Source organism: Centroberyx gerrardi, chromosome 17 (genome assembly GCF_048128805.1).
Source record: "Centroberyx gerrardi isolate f3 chromosome 17, fCenGer3.hap1.cur.20231027, whole genome shotgun sequence".
NCBI lineage: Eukaryota > Metazoa > Chordata > Actinopteri > Beryciformes > Berycidae > Centroberyx > Centroberyx gerrardi.
This window is the reverse complement of record NC_136013.1, coordinates 21,058,972-21,080,814: the sequence shown is the minus strand read 5'-3', so window position 1 is coordinate 21,080,814 and position 21,843 is coordinate 21,058,972. Positions and strand designations below refer to the sequence as shown.

The 21,843-nt window shown below is 41.5% G+C and overlaps 2 protein-coding genes across 3 annotated transcripts; one reads left to right on the top strand and one right to left on the bottom strand.

Moving 5' to 3' along the window:
• Positions 1 to 567: 567 nt before the first annotated feature.
• prorp (protein only RNase P catalytic subunit) lies at positions 568 to 14,225 on the bottom strand. 2 transcript variants are annotated; one of them, XM_071918978.2, is made up of 10 exons: positions 13,359 to 14,225; positions 12,583 to 12,721; positions 12,050 to 12,284; positions 10,803 to 11,089; positions 10,479 to 10,526; positions 9,672 to 9,804; positions 3,932 to 4,036; positions 1,770 to 1,918; positions 1,111 to 1,309; positions 568 to 865 (listed from the first exon to the last, which is right to left on the bottom strand). In XM_071918978.2, exons 1-10 carry the CDS (start codon positions 13,801 to 13,803, stop codon positions 737 to 739), a joined length of 1,869 nt encoding a protein of 622 aa, XP_071775079.2. In that variant the 5' UTR covers positions 13,804 to 14,225; the 3' UTR covers positions 568 to 736. The 2 variants fall into 2 exon arrangements, with proteins under 2 accessions (XP_071775079.2, XP_078145696.1); XM_078289570.1 differs by lacking the exons at positions 568 to 865; positions 1,111 to 1,309 and adding an exon at positions 1,363 to 1,444.
• Positions 14,226 to 14,643: 418 nt separating this feature from the next.
• ppp2r3c (protein phosphatase 2, regulatory subunit B'', gamma) lies at positions 14,644 to 20,184 on the top strand. The gene is made up of 13 exons (XM_071918974.2): positions 14,644 to 14,774; positions 14,927 to 15,051; positions 15,578 to 15,682; positions 15,904 to 16,016; positions 16,130 to 16,227; positions 16,526 to 16,596; positions 16,701 to 16,833; positions 16,997 to 17,052; positions 17,309 to 17,384; positions 18,297 to 18,433; positions 18,639 to 18,776; positions 19,038 to 19,097; positions 19,535 to 20,184. The coding sequence occupies exons 1-13, from the start codon at positions 14,708 to 14,710 to the stop codon at positions 19,727 to 19,729; spliced, it is 1,374 nt and encodes a 457-aa protein (XP_071775075.1). The 5' UTR covers positions 14,644 to 14,707; the 3' UTR covers positions 19,730 to 20,184.
• The last annotated feature ends 1,659 nt before the right edge of the window (positions 20,185 to 21,843 follow it).

Here is a 21,843-nt window from a genome sequence, read left to right as displayed (position 1 = left end):
ATGACTGATTAACCCTAGCCCTAACAATTAACGAATAATAAGTAACTGACCAAATAATTGACTGACTGACTGAGTGACTAAGCCTAACCCGAACCCTTACTAAGAAACAAAGGCTAGCCATAATTGACTAGTCTTAAGTAACAAATGAATGAAAAAACAAACTAACCCTAGACCTAACTGACAAATTAATAAACTAATAGATAGGATAGAAAAATAACATATTTCTACTATACAAATTTATTATCATGTCTATTTTTTTCCTCAAGGTTTTATTTTGTTTCCTTGTAAATACTGAATATTTTTCAGCCTCCAGGCCTCTGATAATGAATCAAACGAAACAGCCTGAAAAGGGAAAATCATTCTTGCTGTGATCTCTTCGCTTGCTGTGATGGGACATTGAACCAGGGCCTTCCGCTTCAGCACAGTCTCCCTTCTCACCACACCACCCTGCTGCCCCTTTGTATTGTTGTGATAACATATAGTATTAATAATAATCATCATCATCATCAAACCCAATTTCAATTTCTTATACATTCTAAGATAAATAAAAAAGTATGGGCTCTGCAATTGTGTTTGTTCAAACAAATATTTTATTTACAGGTCCACAGTTACAATCAAAGCATATGATCCTTGGAAATGATGTAGCACCAAAAATGCTATACTTTTAGTTGAGTGAATGTGTGTGTGTGTGTGTGTGTGTGTGTGTGTGTGTGTGTGTGTGTGTGTGTGTGTGTGTTCAGTGAGTCTTGGTGAGGCACAGCCATCTCTGTGGTACTTCATAGGTGCTCCTGTCCTCCGTGTCATCATAGGGAATATGCCAAGAGTCTCCTGCTGTCTGGACTATGGTGTCATAGCTGGGAATGCTCTGCAACACACACACACACACACACACACACAAGAAAGTCAATGACAGCCAACACAGAATCTAACATTTAGCTAATTAAAGAGGCCACCATGTCATGCTTACATTGTTTTAGAAATGTAGATTTGATACTAGGGGTAAAGTAGTTCACGTTTCTCCCTCTTTCCACTCCCTCCCTCCCTCTTTTCTCCTCCTTCTCTCCTCTCTTATGACCCTCCATCCCTCCATCTTCTCCTCCTCCTCCTCACCTGAAATCGGACCCTCCTGCCCACCACGATGTATCCATCCACCACCAGCTGGTGGCCTCTCTGCCACTTGAAGAAGAGCCGCCTGGTGGCTCCGTCCGGCAGGCAGGCCTTGTGGTCCCTCATCAGGTCCCTGCTCACGAAGCGACAGTGGTTCCCAGAATGCAACGTGGCATACAGCAGGAAGGGGTCGTCCTCCGAACTGATGGGCGGCGGGACGGAGAAATGAACAAAACTCAGGGTGGAATTACAATGCGCTGACTGTGAGTTCACATTCCTTCTTCTATTCTTTTATTCAGCCATCCAGGGTTTTGCAGCGCTTTGCAGCCTGTGATTACTACAACCAAAAACATTTGAGTTTTGCTTTTATTGAAAAATTGCAAAGCTATTTGTGGTATTTCTGTTTATTTACAAGAAAAGCGGGCAGACTGATCAAAACTGTGTGTCAAAGGAAGTTGCAACAATTGTTTGACAATTTTGCAAAGAACGCTGCGTTTCCACAATTCCCCTCCGAGAAAAGATTCACTGGCAGCCACTTAAATGTTCTCAGTAAAAAGCCAGTGTGCTCTCTGTTGTGTGAGCTTCATGCTGCGTCTCTAAGTAAGGACTTAGTGCCTACTGTGTCTACTGTATGCTATTCTGTTCTGTTAGCAGGTGCTTACATGTTCTCAGTGAAGAAGCAGTGGGCTTTCTGCTGGATCAGGTTCATGTTGTGTCTGTCCCAGGACCTGGAGGGCTGCAGCATGTGTTTCCTCCCCAGAACCAGCACCGTCTGGCCCTGACGCTCCAGCTCCGACACCACCGCCAGCAACTGGATCACACACATACACACACAACTGAATTATTTGACGATCGATGCAGGAGAAACCTGGATACACAGTAAAGATGCAGTTACCGTAGGTCTCTCTCTCTCTCTCTCTCTCTCTCTCTCTCTCTCTCTGTCAGAGTGGCTGTCTCTGTCTCCACCTCAAAACATCTTCAATTATATTACCAGAAGTCAAAGCCTTAGAATATGGTTATATGTAGCATTTAAAATCTTAAATTCAGCTTTAGAGGCCTTAAAAATGTTCTTGGAGCACTGTTTTACCGATCAAGCAGATATTCTGATCTGTCTGCAGCTGTTTTCATTTTCATGTCAATTTCAATTCTGTCACTGGTTTCTTATTTCTTTCTCACTGGCATTAAAAAGTTCCCACCATGGCCCCGATGTCAAATTTCTTGACTTTTCCATGACGAAAAATGACCTAAAAATGTTATTCCTCCTTGGTTTGTTACTGTTGTTTTTCTAAAGGGGTGAACAGGCTGGGTTCCACTACAACTGGGCAGAAAACCACCATCTAATGCAATGAATGTATGAAACAGGATGTAAAAGTCTGCTATTTTCCTGTCAAGTGACCCATTTGTAAAATTTCCTGATATCCGCAATCCGCTGCACTTCCCCAGACAATTTGATCAAATTCCCTGACTTGCCCTGTCTGGAATAAACCTCTTAAATTGGATATAATTCCTGTAAATGTACCAGGAATTATACTTTTTCGTTTCTCCGTTTCTACTGCCAGGCTGTATCTGGATTCTGTCTGGGACTTCCTCAATTCAGCATCAGTCACGATGGTCAGGGAGTCTGCTGCTGTTTAGGGTCAAATGCGTATTCCAATTTATTTTGGGATTTTGTTATTTCTCTCTGTCTCTTTCTCCTCTCATCCTCCCAGGACAGTCAGTCCATTGATAAGTCCGGTTCCTCCGCTGGGAAGTTCCCTCGCTCTGGACTGCCGGCCTCAGACATCGACAAATCTATTATGCGACATTCTCGTATTTTTGTTTTTTTATTTAGTCTCCATCTTTGTTGCTCAGCCACATTGCTGTGGTGTTTCTGCACTGCTCTTCCCAGCGATCACCTGTCAATCAAACAGTGTGTCCAGTACTGTCACGTCTTCCTCCTTGGATTCTCTGTTGATGCAGTTTGAGTTTCTCTGTTCTTTATCTGTTCAGCCATGGTGGCTATCACTGCTCATGCTAACTACCCAGTTCTTCTTCTGTTGATTCCAAACAAACCGGCAACGTAAAATGCATCATTTCCCACGCGCTAGAGGATTTTTCCCAGGAAAGAGCTACCAAACTCTGGGTGTTTAGAACAGACAATGTAAAAGCTTTCATCAACTGGATATCGGTTGAATCACTATTGTGTATCGATATATCAATCGGTGAGAAAGAGTAGCAAAACATACATTTATTTATATGAAAATGCCGGCGTTTATTACTTTAAAAACACAGTAAGATAGTGAAATATGTTTATCCGTCTCTCTGCTCTGCGTCTCCTTCTCTGTCTTGCACACACACATTTGACAAGGAATTTCTGCTGATTTAAAACACAGAGAGTTTAGAGCAGAGAGACAGACTGACAGTCAACTAGGCGACCACACACACATTCAGACACAGACAGACGTGTGGGCAGGCAGACAAGTAGGCTAGGTGTTGCTAAAATAGGGCAATGGCCAGTAATAAAGATAATCTCCCCAACTGCACACACACTTGCACTCTCACTCACACACACACATACACCCTGTATGGTTAGTCATAGCACAACAGGCAGAAAAGCCCCTGAGTTGGACAGACACACATGTAGGAAGAAACCACTAAAAACTAAACTCTAAAACTCCTACCGAGCCTATTCTGAGAGTGTGTGTGTGTGTGTGTGTGTGTGCGCGCGCGTACAGAGTAGACAGGTAAATTCCTGATTTCCCTCTCGTTTCCCCCTTAAACATTTGGTTATCCCCTTTCAAATCACACTTTGTGTGTGTGTGTGTGTGTGTGTGTGTATCGTCACCGTCTCTGACTGCTTGCCCCTGATGATATTTGCAACATTGAGTCCATCTACGACCACATCAAACGGCGGCTTCTTCTTCACAAAGGTCTTGAATCTCTGCAACTCCTACACGAGAGAGAGAGAGAGAGAGAGAGAGAGCGAGAAAGAGAGAGAGAGAGCAGATATGAGGAGGAGGATAATGATGGGGCAAGATAATAAGAAATCTCCCCGTTCTATTAAAAACAGCAGTGTATCCCAGATGTTTTAGTCAGGTTGCTTAGTCTCAGTTTCATAGAGCTAATTGGGAAAGAATAACCATTAGTAATGCATGTATATTATGAAGCATGATGATTCATGATGACTGTGGTTTACTCAGACTCTTGTTTACTTGTAAAAAGTTATGTAAGGGTAAATGACCTCAGTCAGTGATCATCTTAAGGCAAACAACCACCAATATAAACAAAAATCAATTATATTTTCAGAAAAACAAAAAAAAATCCCCTATCCTTATATAAATTATATCAGCTTGATACCTCTCACTGTAAAGTATACCATGAAATTATGTAATTTAACCATAGAGAGTATTTTACAGTGCAGTGTGTAGTCTCCAATTGAATTCATTCATATGGATGCATTAAAATGCAACAAGGCTGAGAACAACATGATAAACAATATGAGGATGCGTGTCAGCTGCAGCTTACTGGAAGACAATTTACAAGAATTTTTCACCACACAGTACTAAAAATGACTACTTTATATAATCTGCAGATCATGGCCAATAGATGCTGCGGTTCTTTAATCGTTCATCTGGTGTGGCGGCAAATTACCTCAATTTAAAGTCACAGTCATTTCAGGAAAGAAAGAGTACAGAGTCCAAAAAAAATCTGAAAATGTGTTTATGTCCAAATACTTTTTGAGCTCACTGAATATAACAGCAGATTTATTCATTTGTGTGCCTGACCTGAATATGTACAGTACATTAGTGCACACCTCTCTATAAAAAGCAAAGTGTTTGTTCCTTATTGTGGCTGAGGAGCGTGGCTGAACCCCAGCTGTGGGCTGACTGACCTGACGGCTGGCTGCTTTTATGACTCACTGATCACAAGACGCCTAACTGTAATAAATCTACCTGCTCTTTCCTTCTCAGTACTGACATGGCAGAGTGCCAGCTAACAGCCTAACTGACAGGAAGATACACTGTGCTAAAGTGCACAGTACAGTAAGCTTTAAAGCAATATTCCACGTAGTTTTAACATGGGGGGTTATTTTGCACTTGACCGCCATGAAAACCAGAATATAATCTACTCACCAAGATCAGATGCAGCTGGACGAGTTTGTAGCATTCAGATTTTTACTTCCCATTCATTTGAATAAGGCACGAAAATAGAGTGAAAACTGACATTTAACACGTTGGTGAACAGATTCAACAACAGATCCTGCTGCTGTGATTTTCAACTGACTGTGGGTCCAACGTTTTAGAACAGAATTTCACCAAACAGCATTTTAATTGACAGAAGAGAACATAGCGGAGGAATACCATTTAGGAGAGATAGTTCCTGCTTGGGAGAGCGGATCTACTTTTATTTTTAAATACTAATTTTAGTGTAAACCAAGAATAGAAATGCAAAATGATGAAGGACCCAGGACTGCTTTGTTGTCTTAAAAGCAGGATCTGTTGTTGAATCTGTTCACCAACGTGTTAAATGTCAGTTTTCACTCTATTTTCGTGGTTCATTCAAATGAATGGGGAGTAAAAATCTGAACGCTACAAACTCGTCCAGCTGCATCCGATCTTGGTGAGTATTTTATATTCTGGTTTTCATGGCGGTCAAGAGCTGAATAACCCCCATGTTAAAACTAAGTGGAATACTGCTTTAAATATTGAACCTAGACTGATGTTTACAAGCTAATATGACAAAATGTGACCTACTTTTACACTACTCAGCTATATATATTATGTTAGGTCACACTTTTATTTGGATAGTCTGATGCTGATGCTCAAGTTTCTATCAAGTGACTGTACTGTAATGTATCACTAAAAAGTCAACTGAGTTTCAGGTGAGACTCACAATAGCGTGAAAATGAGTCTATACGTATTCAATGTCTGAGTCAGGGTTACACAGTCTGTAGGGATGCAGCGAATATTAATTTCTCACAAACTGCAGGCCCGTTTGAATCTTCTCGCCCACCTTTTGGGTCTTGATTGAGTCTTTGAAAAAAAAACTGTGGTGCGGCACTGCAGCATGAGAGGAAAGTTGTGCAGCGGCTGATTAAGGCTCCAGCAGGGGAACATTGGTGGTACTTTCACTTTTAGATAGCAGCGATATGGAAATAGGCTGCTGTGAATTCCCCCGGACTGACACTTCTCACTGCGTGCACACTGTCTCACACACACACACACACAAAAGGCAATAATATATATAAAATGTCTGCTAAATAAGGTGTTGTTGGTGTTCCAATATCTCATCTTTTCATTGCTTTGATTCAGAGCAATTACACACACACACACACACCTATGACGCAATACCTGCTACCACTACAGTGTGTGGTTTCACACTGGGGTAGAGTGGGGTGGTGTGTGTTTGTGTGTGTGTGTGTGTGTGTTGGGTGGGGGTTATTACAGAGAGACTGAGGTAGGGGGAGGGGAGAATGTAGAGCGCAAGACTGATGGGTGATGGACGGAGATATAGAAGTGAGGAGAGAGAGATGGCCGATGGAGGACGGGTGAGGGATGAAAAGAAACGAGTGGAAGAGAGAGAGTCGGCAGAGAAAAAAAGAGAGAGAGAATGAGAGTGGGAGCGGGAGACAGAGAGAGAAAGAGAGAGAGAGAGAGAGAGAGAGAGAGAGAGAGAGAGAGAGAGAGAGAGAGACAGAGAGAGAGAGACAGAGAGAGAGAGAGACAGAGAGAAAGTCCAGTATAATTATCCAGGGACTTTCCAGCGCTGACATGTGAAACCAGCTCATTGTGCCACTGGGGATAATATGACTGCACACACACACACACACACACACACACACACATTCAGATACATTTACGCATACGTACATAAGCACAGTCTCCCACATATGCGCGCCATAATCACACATACCATAACATTGTTATGAAAACTTACCAAACTGGATTACCACTGACCTACATATCATCCACATGCCAAAAACAAAAGGTGCATCATGCTTGACTTTCTGATACTTTTCAGGGTTCCACTATTTCATGCACTATATATATTGATTTTTTAAATATTTATATATTTGATTCTATATTACTTACTTATATTGATGTATATAGCACATATTTCCTATTTAGTAATCCATATTTAAGTAAGCAACCAATACAGTAAGTAACATCTGTAAGTAACTGCAGGTAAAGTAATCCATACTCTTTCTCATACTTCCCACCCATAAACACTACCTAACATGCAGCATATGTTTATTTAACCCCACAATTGTTTTTAGTTTATATTGTTCTTATTGTTTTTATTGTTTATATTCTATTTTTCCATACTGTATCCTAGTCATTTAGCTGCTGCCAGTTTCCCCACAGAGATCATTACATTTTCATCTTATCTTCATGTTTCATACTATAATAGTGCAGCCTGATTTCACTATGTCATATTTCATTATCTTGTGAGTCACCTGTCTATTATTGGTGAGGGTTTTATTTCTGATTTTGCAGGGAAGCGAACCCAAAGGCATGAAACAGATCATTGGGCCTATTCTTTGTCATGCATTTGTTGATTGCATGGTGTGCAGTAGCAGTAGCAGTAGTAGTAATAGTAGTAATAGTAGTAGTGGAAGTAGTAGTAGTAGTAATAGTAGTAGTAGTAATAGTAGTAATAGTAGTAGTGGTAGTAGTAGCAGTAGTAATAGTAGTAGTAGTAATAGTAGTAATAGTAGTAGTATTAGTATTAGTAGTAGTAGTAGTAGTAAACTTAGTTGCAGATCCTGTATATATGCGTTTTATTTTTCCTTTTTATTTCCTATGATTGTTACTGTTGTATTGCAGTGTAACATGCATTGTACTGAACTGAAATGAGTTAAAATAACACATTAGAAAACTGTATTCTTCATGGGGAAATGAGTGTTGCAGCCGATTCTTTACATACTAAAAAGACATTAGTCAGACACACAGATAGCACATTGTGTATCTGTATGGGTATCTAAAGCTTGTGGTTACGTTGCGATAGCGTTGTCTAGCCTGAACAAAGGAAGTTACTGCTGGCAGAATAAAACATTATATGCTGATAAGTTAGTCACCTTGAAACAGTATACATTATACCTGATTAGCATACTGAATGGACTGCAAAAATGTGTTTCGGGCTGTGAGAAAGTGACTCTCTAAGTGTGAGAATACAGGTCGGCTGTGCTGAAACTCGCCACATATGAACACAGTTTCATACGTGGCGAGTTTCCTCTCTTCCTCCATCTGTCCCTGTTTCCCTCCCTGTTTTGGCGTGTGTTGTCTCATTGTTGTCTGAAGCACTCTGTTTGCCCTTAAAATCAATTGCTCCAAATGGGGGGATTAATAAAGTCGAGCTGAATTGAATGTCTGTCTGCTCGTCGGGAGGTACAGTAGCTGTGGTCCGGACTGATTCACATGGCGCTCCGCATGCTGGAAATCCCCTCATTTTGAACTGACTGTTCCATCAACAAACTCCCACCCCCAACGACTGAAAAAAAGAGAGGGAGATATTTCCACATGGAGAGGTATGCGCACTTGCTCTCTGTCCGTAAATTAAAAATGAAATATCATTAACTTGATACAGCTAAGGTTTATTTTTGGAACTATTTCAGGTGAGCAACCACAAATTCATCCACTGCTCAGTGATTTTTCAGCTGCACAGTCTTGCATCACCCACCACCTTCACTTCCAATGGAAACAGGGAAAATAGTCCCTGTTAGCTCGAAATGTTAGCTTTATATCACAATTTTGTGTAAATTTTACCTATCTCCTACACAAAACTGCCAGACTTAGCTGCATATCATTTAAGATTGCTTACCATTTAGCTTTAAAGCTGCTACAAGCTCTCAGTTTCTCACTTTTGCGATAAAGCTAGTCGCCTACTATCACTGAACATAGTGTATGCTAAAGTGTTAGCATGGAGCACTGGAGAGAATGATCTACCGGGGACAAATGGATGATTTTGGTGTCTGTATTCTCATCACATAACGGTTTAACTGACAAACGAATCAATCTCCCAAAAACTTGGTGTATTGCTTTATGATCATCGGAGAACCAGATCTAAACATCTATTTTATATTTGTTAGCCTGTAGAGACTAAATTAATCCTGGACTAGATAACCTAGCTGCACTACAAAACCAAATGAGTTTATAATAAGAGTGCGACAACTCAAAGACCCACTGTATCATCTTCTGCTTCTCAGACTGCATTAATAAATATCAAGGTCAGACCAGTCTCGAGAAACCTATCAATCGTCTGTCTTTGATCTGTTAATGGTGTTAACAGTTTAAAGTCTGTCTGAACTACATTTCCCTTCAAGTTTCCCCTGAAGCTGCATCAAAAGGGGATCTGTTCATGAGCCGCTTTCCTCTCACTCATCCAGAAAGTGAAAGCAGCTGTTCTGAGCGGCACAGAGTCTGTTAACCTGCTTCAATTAACCTCGACTGCCTGGTCACTGCATGTGTAGCGCTGACGCCACCTAGTGGAGGCTAGGGAGAGGAGCTTAGGGAGAGGATACCCTGCTTTACATAAGTGTATGTATGTGTATGTGTGTGTGTGTGTGTGTGTGTGTGTGTGTGTACCTCGGGCGTGGTCTTGTTGAAGACATCTCGTCCCTGGATGATGTCAGTCATGACTCTCTCTTTCAGCTGTTGGTACTCCTCATTAGTCAGCTGGATGGACTCTAACTCTGACCCGCAACACCTACACACACCTCTAAACGCACACACACACACACACACACACACACACACACACACACACACACATGAATGATTGAACACATTACTCAAACATATACACAAATATACACACACATACAGACACACAAAGGCATGCAAAACAGAAGAAACATACGCCGCAAAAAAGTGTGCATGCAAGTAAACATACATAAAAACCTGCAGGTACATATAGATAAAGTGAACACACTTCACTACATGCTCTCACCTAAGACTGGACTGTTGATGAATGAAAAAGTGAATAAAAAGCTATGATGTCTTAACACTATACGATCCATTATGCATATTATACATCATTTAAATTTTGTTTATGTTGTACAAGGTTAAAGATGTAATAGATTCCCTCTGAAGGAGTGTGTAGGTATGGATGGTACAGTATGTGTGTATCTGTACATATGGACAGATATAAATATATATGAGGATATGTATGAATATAATTATAGATAGATGTATGTGTATAGCAACAGGTTGGTGGGTGGGAGAAAACTTTGAATATAGAGTTGTTAAATGGAAAAATGTCAAAAAAAAAAAAAATATATATATATGTATATATATATATATATACATATATATATATATACATATACATATACATATATAAAATAAGCTGCTATGAAGGCATCATGATCAAGTGGGAAGCGATGCATTTACTTCGGGTTAACGCTGGTCCAACTGCCTCTCCATTTCTGCCCTGCAAGACTGAAGACAGGGAGGGAGAGAAAGACAGAGAGGAGAGGAGGGACAGTGAGAAAAAATACGTTAAGGAGGATGAAAAAGGGAGAGAGAGACAGCCAAGAGGAAAGAAAAAGAAAGGAGGGAGAACAAACGACAGAAAATTAGGTCAGGCGTGGGCGTCAACAGGGTATGACGAGGTGTGGGGCTCACCATACCTTACCCTAAATCTAATATTTTATCACATTGACCAAATTATAATATCTTGTCAGTCATGTTTATCACATTCTGGTCTGGTCGTACCTCTCGAACCAGGTCTTGATGCTGCCAGCCAGGCTCTGCTGGGGGTAAACCTGGTTGTTCCTCATGTAGAGCAGAATGCTCAACAGCCTCTCCTGGAAATCAGACCCAGACAAGCCCTCCGCTTCCTCCCTCACTCCTCCTTTAAACAGAGTGTCCCATGTCTCCTGCTGTGGGCTCAGTCCCTTTTCGATGACCTCATCATAAAGCGCCCAGGCGGTGGCCGTGTCGCCGTGCAGCAACGCCCCGGCGATGGCGTCGCCGTAGTTGCGTGTTGCCGGGGTAAGGACCTGTTGGGATGACAACAAAACCATGTACAGAGCAGGGTTAGACTGATATATTGGGCCGCTATTGGCCTTTTTTTAAATATCAGTTATTATAGTTATTATGATGGAGGTTCCCTTCTGACCACAGCTGTAAAACCTGCAATGAAAGTTTATTTTCTTTGCGCATTTTATTTAGCCATTTAATTGTTCAACTGTTTTTCATAAATTAACTCTTCATTTACAGGCCTAATGTATCCCAGAGTTTCTCCTACCATTGAATAGGTAGGGGGGGTCACCTGGCTTAAAGAGCTGCTAACACTAAAAGAATTGTAGAAGAAAGAAAGAAATGTCAGCAAATAGGACCTTGGATTGACTGGAACTAAAGCAGAGACAAAACAACAACAGCAACAACAAACATTCAAATAGGAGGGTGTAAGGTAGTAGCACTTAAAAGTGTATGTGAGCACGGGAGAGGAGGAGAGAAAAACAAAGAGGAAAGAGAGGAGAGAGGAGACAAGTACAAGGAGGGTGAGGAGAGAAAGAGACAAACGACAGAAGGAGAGAAAGACAGGAAGAGACACAGAGAGATAAAGAGAGGAAAAACAGCCTTATTTTTAGCTTGATGACAAATGCATTTTTGACATGATCCAATGGGTTGTGAAAGAGTTTCATAAGAGCCGAGGGTGGCAGAATGTTCTCGACCTACAGAGGAACCTTGTAATCCTTCAATGGAAGCGAAAACATGAAAATCACAAAGTGTAACAAATTACTATTCAAATTTAAGTAATAATATTAGCAGTTATCAATCAAAAAAACATTTCTTTACTCCCTCTAAATATCAGATTGAAGGCTTGGGCGATATCCAAATGCAATATCGTTCACTGGGAGGGGTGTAACGGAAAAGCAACAGGTAGAATAACAAAATACTGCTGCCAGCGAGCAATAATTAAAATAATAACATTACTTTAGAATTGAGTCAGTCACCTTGTTAACCTCCTGCAGGATGCTGACGGCCTCCCTCCACCGCTCCGTCCGGCTGAAAGACTTGATGAAGAGGCTGGAGGCTCCGGTGTCCAGAGACGGGAAACTGCCCCGCATGATGCCGTAGACGTCGGACACCTCGTCATCGTGGCCGCCGCTCACACACAGCGTCAGGTACCGGAGCAACAGCTGGTAGGACAGTGTCCCCGTCTCCGTGGCGACAAACGTCAGCAGGGACCTGAGGCAGAAAGGTGTGATGGGGGGAAAAAAAATGTGAGGACTTTCTGTTGACTTATATTCATTCCCTAATACCCTAACACCTATACACAGTGAGGCATAGATGAGCAGGAAAAACACACCAACAATGGTTTCTTTCTCCACTGTAAACAGACTGCAGCATGGTAAGAACTGTAATACTAAGGCATAAGAAGAGACTGGTAGCATCACCAGCCCATTAGTGTACCACACAAGTCCAGAAAATGGCCTGCAAAGACACACACACACAAAAAAAACAACACACTCCCTCCTCCTCTCACTTGGCGATATCCAGCTCGGCCCCAGAGATGAACAGCGCCGCCATCATCTGGACCTCGAAGCGTTGCGGATTGGCCGACGACTCTCTCAGCTTCCTCCACTCGGCAGCGGAGAGCGGCCGCTCAGGAGGCGGCACCTTCCCTGTGAGACAAACATTTTGTTTCAGTGGATTACATTACAAAGATGATTCTTGAATATGTTTAGGGTTTTCTACAGCCTTCCTGCTTTATAAGGACAGAGAACAGTGAAGAGAGTTAGGGGGTGAAAGGTCGCCACTCGTCAAAGGGGTGAAATCAAGTGGACTTTGACCTCATGATACACTGGAACCTCATTTGTCCAAACTTTAGACTTCCAAACTGAGCAGGAATAATGAACGAAATTACGTGGAAATATGTGACAATCCATAATTTGAATTGCCTTGTTCACATGCACAATTAAAAGCATTTCAGCTATAAATTCGAATGACCTCCATTCACAAGGAGTTGAGATGAAAAACAACAAAACACAACACAGAGAGAATGAGTAACATGCTCACATGCCCTGGCTGAAAATATATATTTTTTTACATTTGACTTACTGAACTTACATGAGTACAACAGTAGAATAAGCTTCAGTTCCTACATTGCCAGAAATTACAAGCAACCAAACAGTGCAAATTTCAGGGCCTTACAGTATTCCACAGAGCAATCATGCAAGGGCTGGTAGTAGGAAGAATGACAAAATATGGAGAAAGTTAGATGTTGTTTTCACCAAGGTAGGCAGTTGCAGTCTCTCCTACCTGCTCCTCTAGCTGCTCTCCCTGCAGGCTCCCCCCCCCCCTTCTCCTCCTCCTCCTCCTCCTCCTCCTGATAGGCCGAGGCTGCTTTCCTCCTCAGCATCTCTGTCGTCCTCTTTGCCGTCCCAGCAGCGAACACAGACTTGGGGAAGGAAGGCCTCTGTCTTCCCTCCGATGCACCGTCCCTCCATTCCTCTTCCTCTCTGTGTCTGATGGTTTTATTTTTAAATCCACCCGGTCCGTCGGTCTGTCCCCTGATCCTTCTGTCTGTCTGTCTACTAGGCTTAGTGCCATCGATGCACAGAGTCCGAGCTGCAATAGGCAGGTTTGGTGATTTTGACAGAGAAGCCACAGTCTTTATGGTGAAGAGACCTGAGCTTCCTTGGTGGAAGACAGGGCTTAGGGGCTTCAAGCATATTCTGGCTTTGGATATCAATCTGGAGCCCATCTTAGGTTGTCAAACCGTTAGACTAGCTGCCTGATGATAACTAAATGTAGATTATTAGCTTATTAAGATGCACATTGGTTCTTACCACGTCAGCTGCAATTCTGATTTTGCATAACACACTCACAAACTGTAATAACTGTAACTGTAATCCTCTAAAACAGCTGACTACAGAACTAGCACAGATACCTAGCTAGTGTACACTAATGAATAACCCTGGAAAGGACTAGCTAGCTTACTACTGTTGCTAGCATGCTGTCAGACTGTCAGACTTTAGTTACTTAAAGACAGCTATTCTTCTGTTATTGGCAACACGACTTTATAGTTATCGTCATTTAAAGGCGACTCACGCGTCCCTTCATGATACAAAGTGAGGAATGAATTCAGCTTCTTTCTTTCAGCATAACTTCAGGGACACCCAGCCATGTATGTATGGCAGGAGGCATGACTTGCGTCGCACACCGTGACGTCATCAACACTTGACAGCTGATGATGTTTGGGTTCAGTTTGCGAGCTGCGTCAAGTTCTCAGAGACAACCACAAAAGACCGGGAAATTGACGATATCTGCCTTCAAAATAAAATCACAAATTTGTCACTGTTGATGTGTACAGATCATTTTGGAAAAATATCAGTTATATATTCATTTAATACAGGTTTCTATTTAAGTATATATATTTTTGGCACCTTTATACTTTGTGTTACTCAAAAAACGTTGCGACAACGACATGTGTTCATCGATAAGGGTTTTATTTGGAAAAATCTGACGGGAAGTTTATTTCTAGTCTCGCCAGCTTTCGGTAGCTATAGTCGTCAGTTTATGAGTACATACGGACGTTTGACTGTTTTTAGACGTTTCAGATGAAAAAAGTTATATTTATTAAAACTTAGTATTAGTTTGGAGCAAGCATGGCAACAGAAAACCCGCCTCACTGGTCGGATATTTTAAAAAGGAGGTTAGCAAACTCCAAAAAAGGTGAGAAGTAACGTTAACTACATACTAGCTAGCAAGCTAGCCAACTTACTTTGAGTTGACAGCTAACGAGCTAACGTCAGCTAAGTAAGAGTAACGTTTTGATTTTATTGTTAACACGTTTTTGTTTTGCCTATTTCTCTGTTTCTGTATAGATGAGAGAAGCGAAGAGGAAAAGAAAGCAGAGGAAACTGAACTGTTCACCAAATATTACTCAGAATGGAAGGGAGGAGGCAACAGAGACCGCTCCTACAAGAACATCCCACGCTTCTACTACAGGGTATCATTAAAAATATTATGTTTTAACGCTAATTTAACGTTGACTTCCTGAAAACTATTTTCATTTATTTCATTTTGATTGTCCTATGGTAAAACACACCCGTGTAGTTGACTGTGATAATCCTTCGTCCTGTCCTGTATTCATTCTGTTGCTCATGGAGTTAGTTGATGTTCACTTCAACTTCAGTTCCATTTAATTTACAAGACATTTTTGGGTGAACTATTCCTTTAATATTGTTATGTTGTTGTTGATGATAGTAAACTTGGTGATGTGATGACATTAATGATGATGATAATACTGTTACACTGAAGTAGGGTTCAATAACAGTAATTAAGATGATGGTTGTGAGGATGAAGACGATTATGTTGAAGATGATGATGGTATTGATGCATAGTTGTCAGCAGAAAAAACTTTACAGTTTAATGTTGTTGTTGAGTCTATACTGTGGTTGTTAGCTGAAGATGAGATGCAGAAGTGAAAATCAGCCTGTAATGATGATGATGTTGTTGATGATATTGTTCTGTAGTTACCAGCAGAGGATGAGATACTACTGCAGAAGCTGAGAGAGGAGTCCAGAGCCGTCTTTCTACAGAGGAAGAGCAGAGAGCTGCTGGACAACGAGGAACTACAGGTAAAACACACACACACACACACACACACACACACACACACTTGGAAGTAGTCAGTCAGACACCACGTACTGACTAACTACTGCAGTAAAAGTATTCAGTATTTGTGTCTGTCTGCTTGTCTGTCTCTCTGTCTGCTCCTATCGGTTTGCTCTCATGCCTGTCCACCTTTCTGTTTCTCTGTGTATCTGTCTATGTATCTTTGTCTGTCTATCTGTTTTAGAACCTGTGGTTTCTGCTGGATAAGCACCAGGTGCCTCCAGTGACCGGGGAGGAGGCCATGATCAGCTATGAAGCCTACCTGAAGGTGGGGGAGAAGGCTGGGCCCAAGTGCAAGTAAGTGAAGAGAGAGGGAGTTTTTGCAACAGCAGTACAGTTTGCATAAAACCATTTGCCCTAGGTGGGTCTGAATTAACATTTTCTCCTCTCTCCTCCTCTCCTCTCTCCAGACAGTTCTTCACAGCCAGTGTGTATGGCAAGCTGCTCCACAGCGACCCCTACGGGAGGATCTCCATCATGCAGTTCTTCAACTATGTCATGAGAAAAGGTCTGGACCTTCATCCTCTTTTCTCCTCTTCCTTCTTCTCCTCCTCCCTTTTCACATGTTTAGCAGTCTTCAAAAGTTAGAGCAGGCTGAACTTGGTTAAATTTCTTTATTTTGTATTGCTTTGTTAGTTTCCCTTATTTTGCAATGCAGAGAAGCCTGTGTTTTGGTGACTGTGCTGTTCTGAGACTGTACGCCTGTGTGTTATTTTAATGATGGTGTATGCTGAGATTGGATTACCTTATCTTGTCACTGAAGGTCATCCATTTCTGTGTGTGTGTGTGTGTGTGTGTGTGTCTAGTGTGGCTGCACCAGACCAGGATAGGTCTGAGTCTATACGATGTTGCAGGACAAGGATACCTCAGAGAGTCTGTAAGCATTTCCATCAGTAACCAGCGATTTCAAGTAATATACGAACATTTTCCCCCATAAAGTGAAAATGTCATTTTAAAGGATGACTGTGCCTCTCTCTCTAGGATCTGGAGAATTATATTCTAGAGCTGATCCCCACTCTGCCCCAGTTGGACGGACTGGAGAAGTCGTTCTACTCGTTCTACGTCTGCACTGCCGTTCGCAAGTTCTTCTTCTTCCTCGACCCCCTCCGCACCGGTGAGACTCAACTCCACAGTAAACAAATGATCACACGTATCTCGAAAGGTTAAAGTGGATGTGCAAGTGTGTGTCGAGAGAGAGAGAGACTGGGTTTACAGCCAAAGTCAGTGGTACCGTTTCTTTAACTGAAGCTGTGTGTGTGTCTGTCTGTCTTTTTCAGGAAAGATAAAGATCCAGGATATCTTGGCCTGCAGTTTTCTGGATGACCTGCTGGAAGTAGGTTATTTTATAATCATGCTAATTCCTGGATTCTTAACCTTTTTAAGTCCTGACCCATAGTTTTTCCTCACTTCTTCAAGGGTGAAAGCAGCAAAACTGAGAATATAATTTTTAATAGTGTTCCAGAGTAAATACATGAATTTGTAATTTTATTATATGGATTAATGTTGTTGTTTTTTTTACCTCCATGAAATGTAAAGACCCACTGTTACTGATGTAATTTCTTTCTTCACCTCTCTCTGTCTGTCTCCAGCTGAGAGATGAGGAGTTGTCTAAAGAGAGTCAGGAGTCTAACTGGTTCTCAGCTCCCTCAGCTCTCCGAGTCTACGGTGAGGGAAAAACGTCTGTGTGTGGATGCTGGCTTTCCTGTTTCATGTAATAGTATAATATCCTCAGGAATAATGCAGGTGTTAGGACAAAATATTGTCAAGGACCTCACAATACTATGGGTCATGATACGATTTGATTCAATACTGAACATACTGTTGTATTGATATCACATACATTATACACTACCAGTCAAAAGTTTGGACACACCTGATTGAATGTACTATGTTTTTTATTATCTTAAAGCCATTTTGATCTAAAGGCTTATGCTTAAATGCTTGAAATTTGTTTCTTAGACAAATATAAATAGTGAAGTTGATCCTATGTATGAATTTCTTTCCAAAGCCTTTGCCTTTCCATCAAGGCTACTTTAAAGAATCTAAAATATAAGATAGTTTTGATTTGTCTAACACTTTTTTTGGTCACTGCATGATTCCATTTGTGTTATTTCATAGTTTTGATGTCTTTACTATTATTCTGAAATGTGAAAAATAGTAGTGAGTTACAAGTTAGGCAGTGTATCTTTTTAGTATTGTGATATATGATTATGTGTTTTACTGATATGGTTTAGGGGACATTTTGAGCCATAAACTGATTTCAATATCTCCCTTCCTTTTTCCTCCATATCAAGAGGAATCTCCATTTCCTCTTGATAAAAGTGGGTCTTGATAAGTACACTTACAAGGGGGACACAAGTATCAGTATTGGTATTTGGAGAATTGGTTCTGAATCGAAAATAATGTAATCATGATTCATTGGTGTATCATGTATAAAAAGGTGCTATTAATCGCTTGCATATGTGTGTGTGTGTCTGTGTAGACAAGTACCTAAACGTAGATCACAGACCACAACCTGTCTGTTTGTACTTGTGTTTCTGGATATTTCTCAATATATGTGCCTCTGTGTCTCTGCAGGCCAGTACCTCAACCTGGATAAGGACCATAACGGCATGCTGAGCAAAGAGGAGCTTTCCCGCTACGGCACCGCCACTCTCACCTCAGTCTTCCTGGACAGAGTTTACCAGGAGTGCCTCACCTACGATGGAGAAATGGTACTAGATGTAACAGTAACAATAGTAGTAGTAGTAAAAGTAGTAGTAGTAACAGTCACAGTAGCTGTGGTAGAAACAGCAGTAGTTAAGTTGAAGTTCAATTTGAAACAAACCTCCACACAAACTCTCTCTGTCTCTTTCTCTCTTTCTCTCTCTCTCTGTCTCTCTCTCTGTCTCTCTCACTCTCTCTGTGTCCCTGTCCCAGGACTATAAGACCTATCTAGACTTTGTATTGGCGCTGGAGAACAGGAAGGAGCCAGCGGCATTACAGTATATTTTTAAACTGTTGGACATGGAGAACCGAGGATACCTCAATGTCTTTTCTCTCAACTACTTCTTCAGGGTATCAGCTGCATACACACATGAATATGCACACACACACACACACACACACACACACAACATTCACACACACAACATTCAAACTCTGAGACTGAGACACAGAATGTTTGTACTACTATGGGGATATTTAATCTATTACATTTTTGAAGTACACACACTTTGGATTTTATTCATCTGTCTATATTTCTAAATTACAACAACACATACACAAAGACGGTGCTGTATCAGTGTTTCATGTTGGTGTTGTGTGTGTGTTCATCAGGCCATTCAGGAGCAGATGAAGCTCCACGGCCAGGAGCCCGTCTCCTTCCAGGATGTCAAGGTACACACACACGCACACACACACACACACACACATACACAGTCCAGCCAAGTTTCCTAAACTTTACTTTGAATGTCCACATCCTTGCTGTGGTAATGATGGCAGTTATGGTGGGTGTGTAGATGTTGAGAAGGTGCTCCTTCCTTCACTCTGTCATTGACAAGACACACACACATAAACACATCCAGAAGCGTCCAGGTAAACTGCTTAAATACTTAATAACCCAAAGCATACCAGGCTGTCTACTAGGTTACTGCACAGCTCTGAAAATGACACTTTCCAGGTTTTCAATTTGGAAATTGTGTTGATCCAGACAGGATTAAAATTACCCTGATGTCAGAGTTAACTCAAAATACTGTAGTTAATTTCAGTTGGTAATACTAACGCTGTCCAGAGAGGGCTGTCAGTGTAAAATGGTGATGTCTCTCTCTGCACAGGATGAGATCTTTGACATGGTGAAGCCTAAAGACCCCTATAAGATCACGCTGCAGGACTTGGTGACCAGTTGCCAGGGCGACACGGTGTCCAGCATCCTGATCGACCTCAACGGCTTCTGGACCTACGAGAACAGAGAAGTGCTGGTCGCCAACGACAGCGACGGCAGCAGCGCCGGCGACCTCGACGACACATGAAGACGTTTTTTTTGTGGGGGGGGGAGTGAAGTGTAGGGATGGTGGAGGTCAGAGAGGAGGAGAGGAGAGACTGTCCCGTAACTAGAAGGTCCCAGGTTCAAACCCATCGACAGCCATGGGTCCTGCCAAAGTGTCCTTGTGCAAGACACTGAACCCCTACCTGCTCACTCACTGTAAGTCCCTCTGGACACGCGTCAGCTAAATGCCTAAACTGTAAAAGCCTAGACGAGATGAATGGAGGGAGGGTGGGGGAAAAGAGGGGAGATGAAGGAGAGAGAGAAAGATGGAGGAGTGGGTGAAAGAAGGACAGCCAGGGACAGTGGGTTATTTAAAGATTGTTTATGGACAACTGCGATCACAACTCAAGCTAGCCTTGTTTTGTATTGTTGTCCAGTAAATATGAAGTAATATGCATATTGTTTTTCATTGACGTTATTAAGAATAAATCTTTCCTGTTCATACATTTTCTGATAACAAGCAGATTCTTTTCATGCGCCCTGGTGTTTTTTCCCACAACTTCAGCTGCAGTCTTGCATTTTGACTCCATCACAGGTTTGAGTATATATCTTAGTATTCTAGTTTCTGGTTTGGAGAGAGTTGTACATCATAAATATTGATTGGACTAGCTGGGTTTTTTTATGCGTTATGTGGTTAGTTCAGGTCACAAATGTTCTTTCACATCAACTGTTGATTTCATAGAAAAGTAAGCAGACTGCCAACAAAATGGATACACACCAAAAGAAGTGAAAGAAGTAACAGTTCATCTGATATGGATGAAATGTAATAATTTGCAGTTTAACCTTGCAGTCACTGAGTCCTTTATTGACTGAGATTGTGCAAATTTAGTCCTTTATAATATTTATAAACACAATGCCTTTTTCCACTGCTACACAGACGATACCCACATTTGCCCATGAAAACCTTGTGACCCAAACTCCCTACACACTCTTTAAGGAAAAATCCACCTCCGGATGCTTTTACACCGGTAGATCTCATCAATCTGTGATGTTCACTGCATTCCAGGAGGTTATTTTGTGATGAAGTGTTGAAATCTACTTTTTTGTTGTACCCACTTTTCCTCAACCTGCCTCGTCTACTTCAGCTAGTGATTTCCTGTATTTCCCAGAATGACTTTCAACAACCTCCAGAGAACAGGCCTGAACCTGTTGCATTCAGTTGCAGGTTGTACCTGTAGGTGGAGACACAAACAACATAGTAAGAACTTGAGAGCAAAAGTTTTCCAGTGGAGAAAAAGTGAGTTGTGCCCGTTACTCAAAACACAGCATGTGTTGTGGCTGCACTGCATTCTGGTCTATTGAGGCTACAATCAATGGAGAAATTGGTCTCTCTCCTCTTCTACGATGGATTTCTCCCTGTATGATTGTGGAATGTTGGTGCAAAATGGCGGCTTTAGAGAGAAGCTCTTACTCTTTGACTCTAAGGATTCTGCCTACCGTTCATGTTTTAGATGCTCCAAGATTGTTTCAATATATAGAGTGGAATGAGACTTCTTATACCATGTGGTGTACATTTCTACACAAATGACTATTTTCTTTTTTGGCCTCAGTGGGAATCAAACCTCTAACCCTGGCAGTTAGTACCACGCTCAACCCATTCCTTTTATGGGTTTATGGGCTCCAGACCACTGGTCTGCACTAACTATGGAGTAACCTCTTGACACAAGGTGTAGCTATATCTGATTTACAAATCAACAAAATGGACTCCTTGACTGTGGAGTGATGATTAAATGAATGAATGGGCCTATTCAACAAAGTGGTGTAATTAAAGTAAATAACATGCAGCTGGATCTGACTTAGTTATGTGAGCTAAACACCTGCAGAGTCTAAGTTACTAGGGTATATAGAAAAGGGACTCAGTAATTGCTAATAGTCAAGAATTAGCCATAGGGGGAGACCGGGGTTGGTTGGCACACTTTTTGCTCTCTGCCATATTTCTCTTGCACAATTTATGTTAGAATATTCTAACCAGTAGCAAATGAAAGGTTAAGGTCTCAGCTACAAATAAATATTGTTTAATGTCCACAACTGTTTTCTAAAGTTAGGAGATTCATGATCAAAGTCATGTTGTGCACTTGTGCCAACCAGCCCCAACAC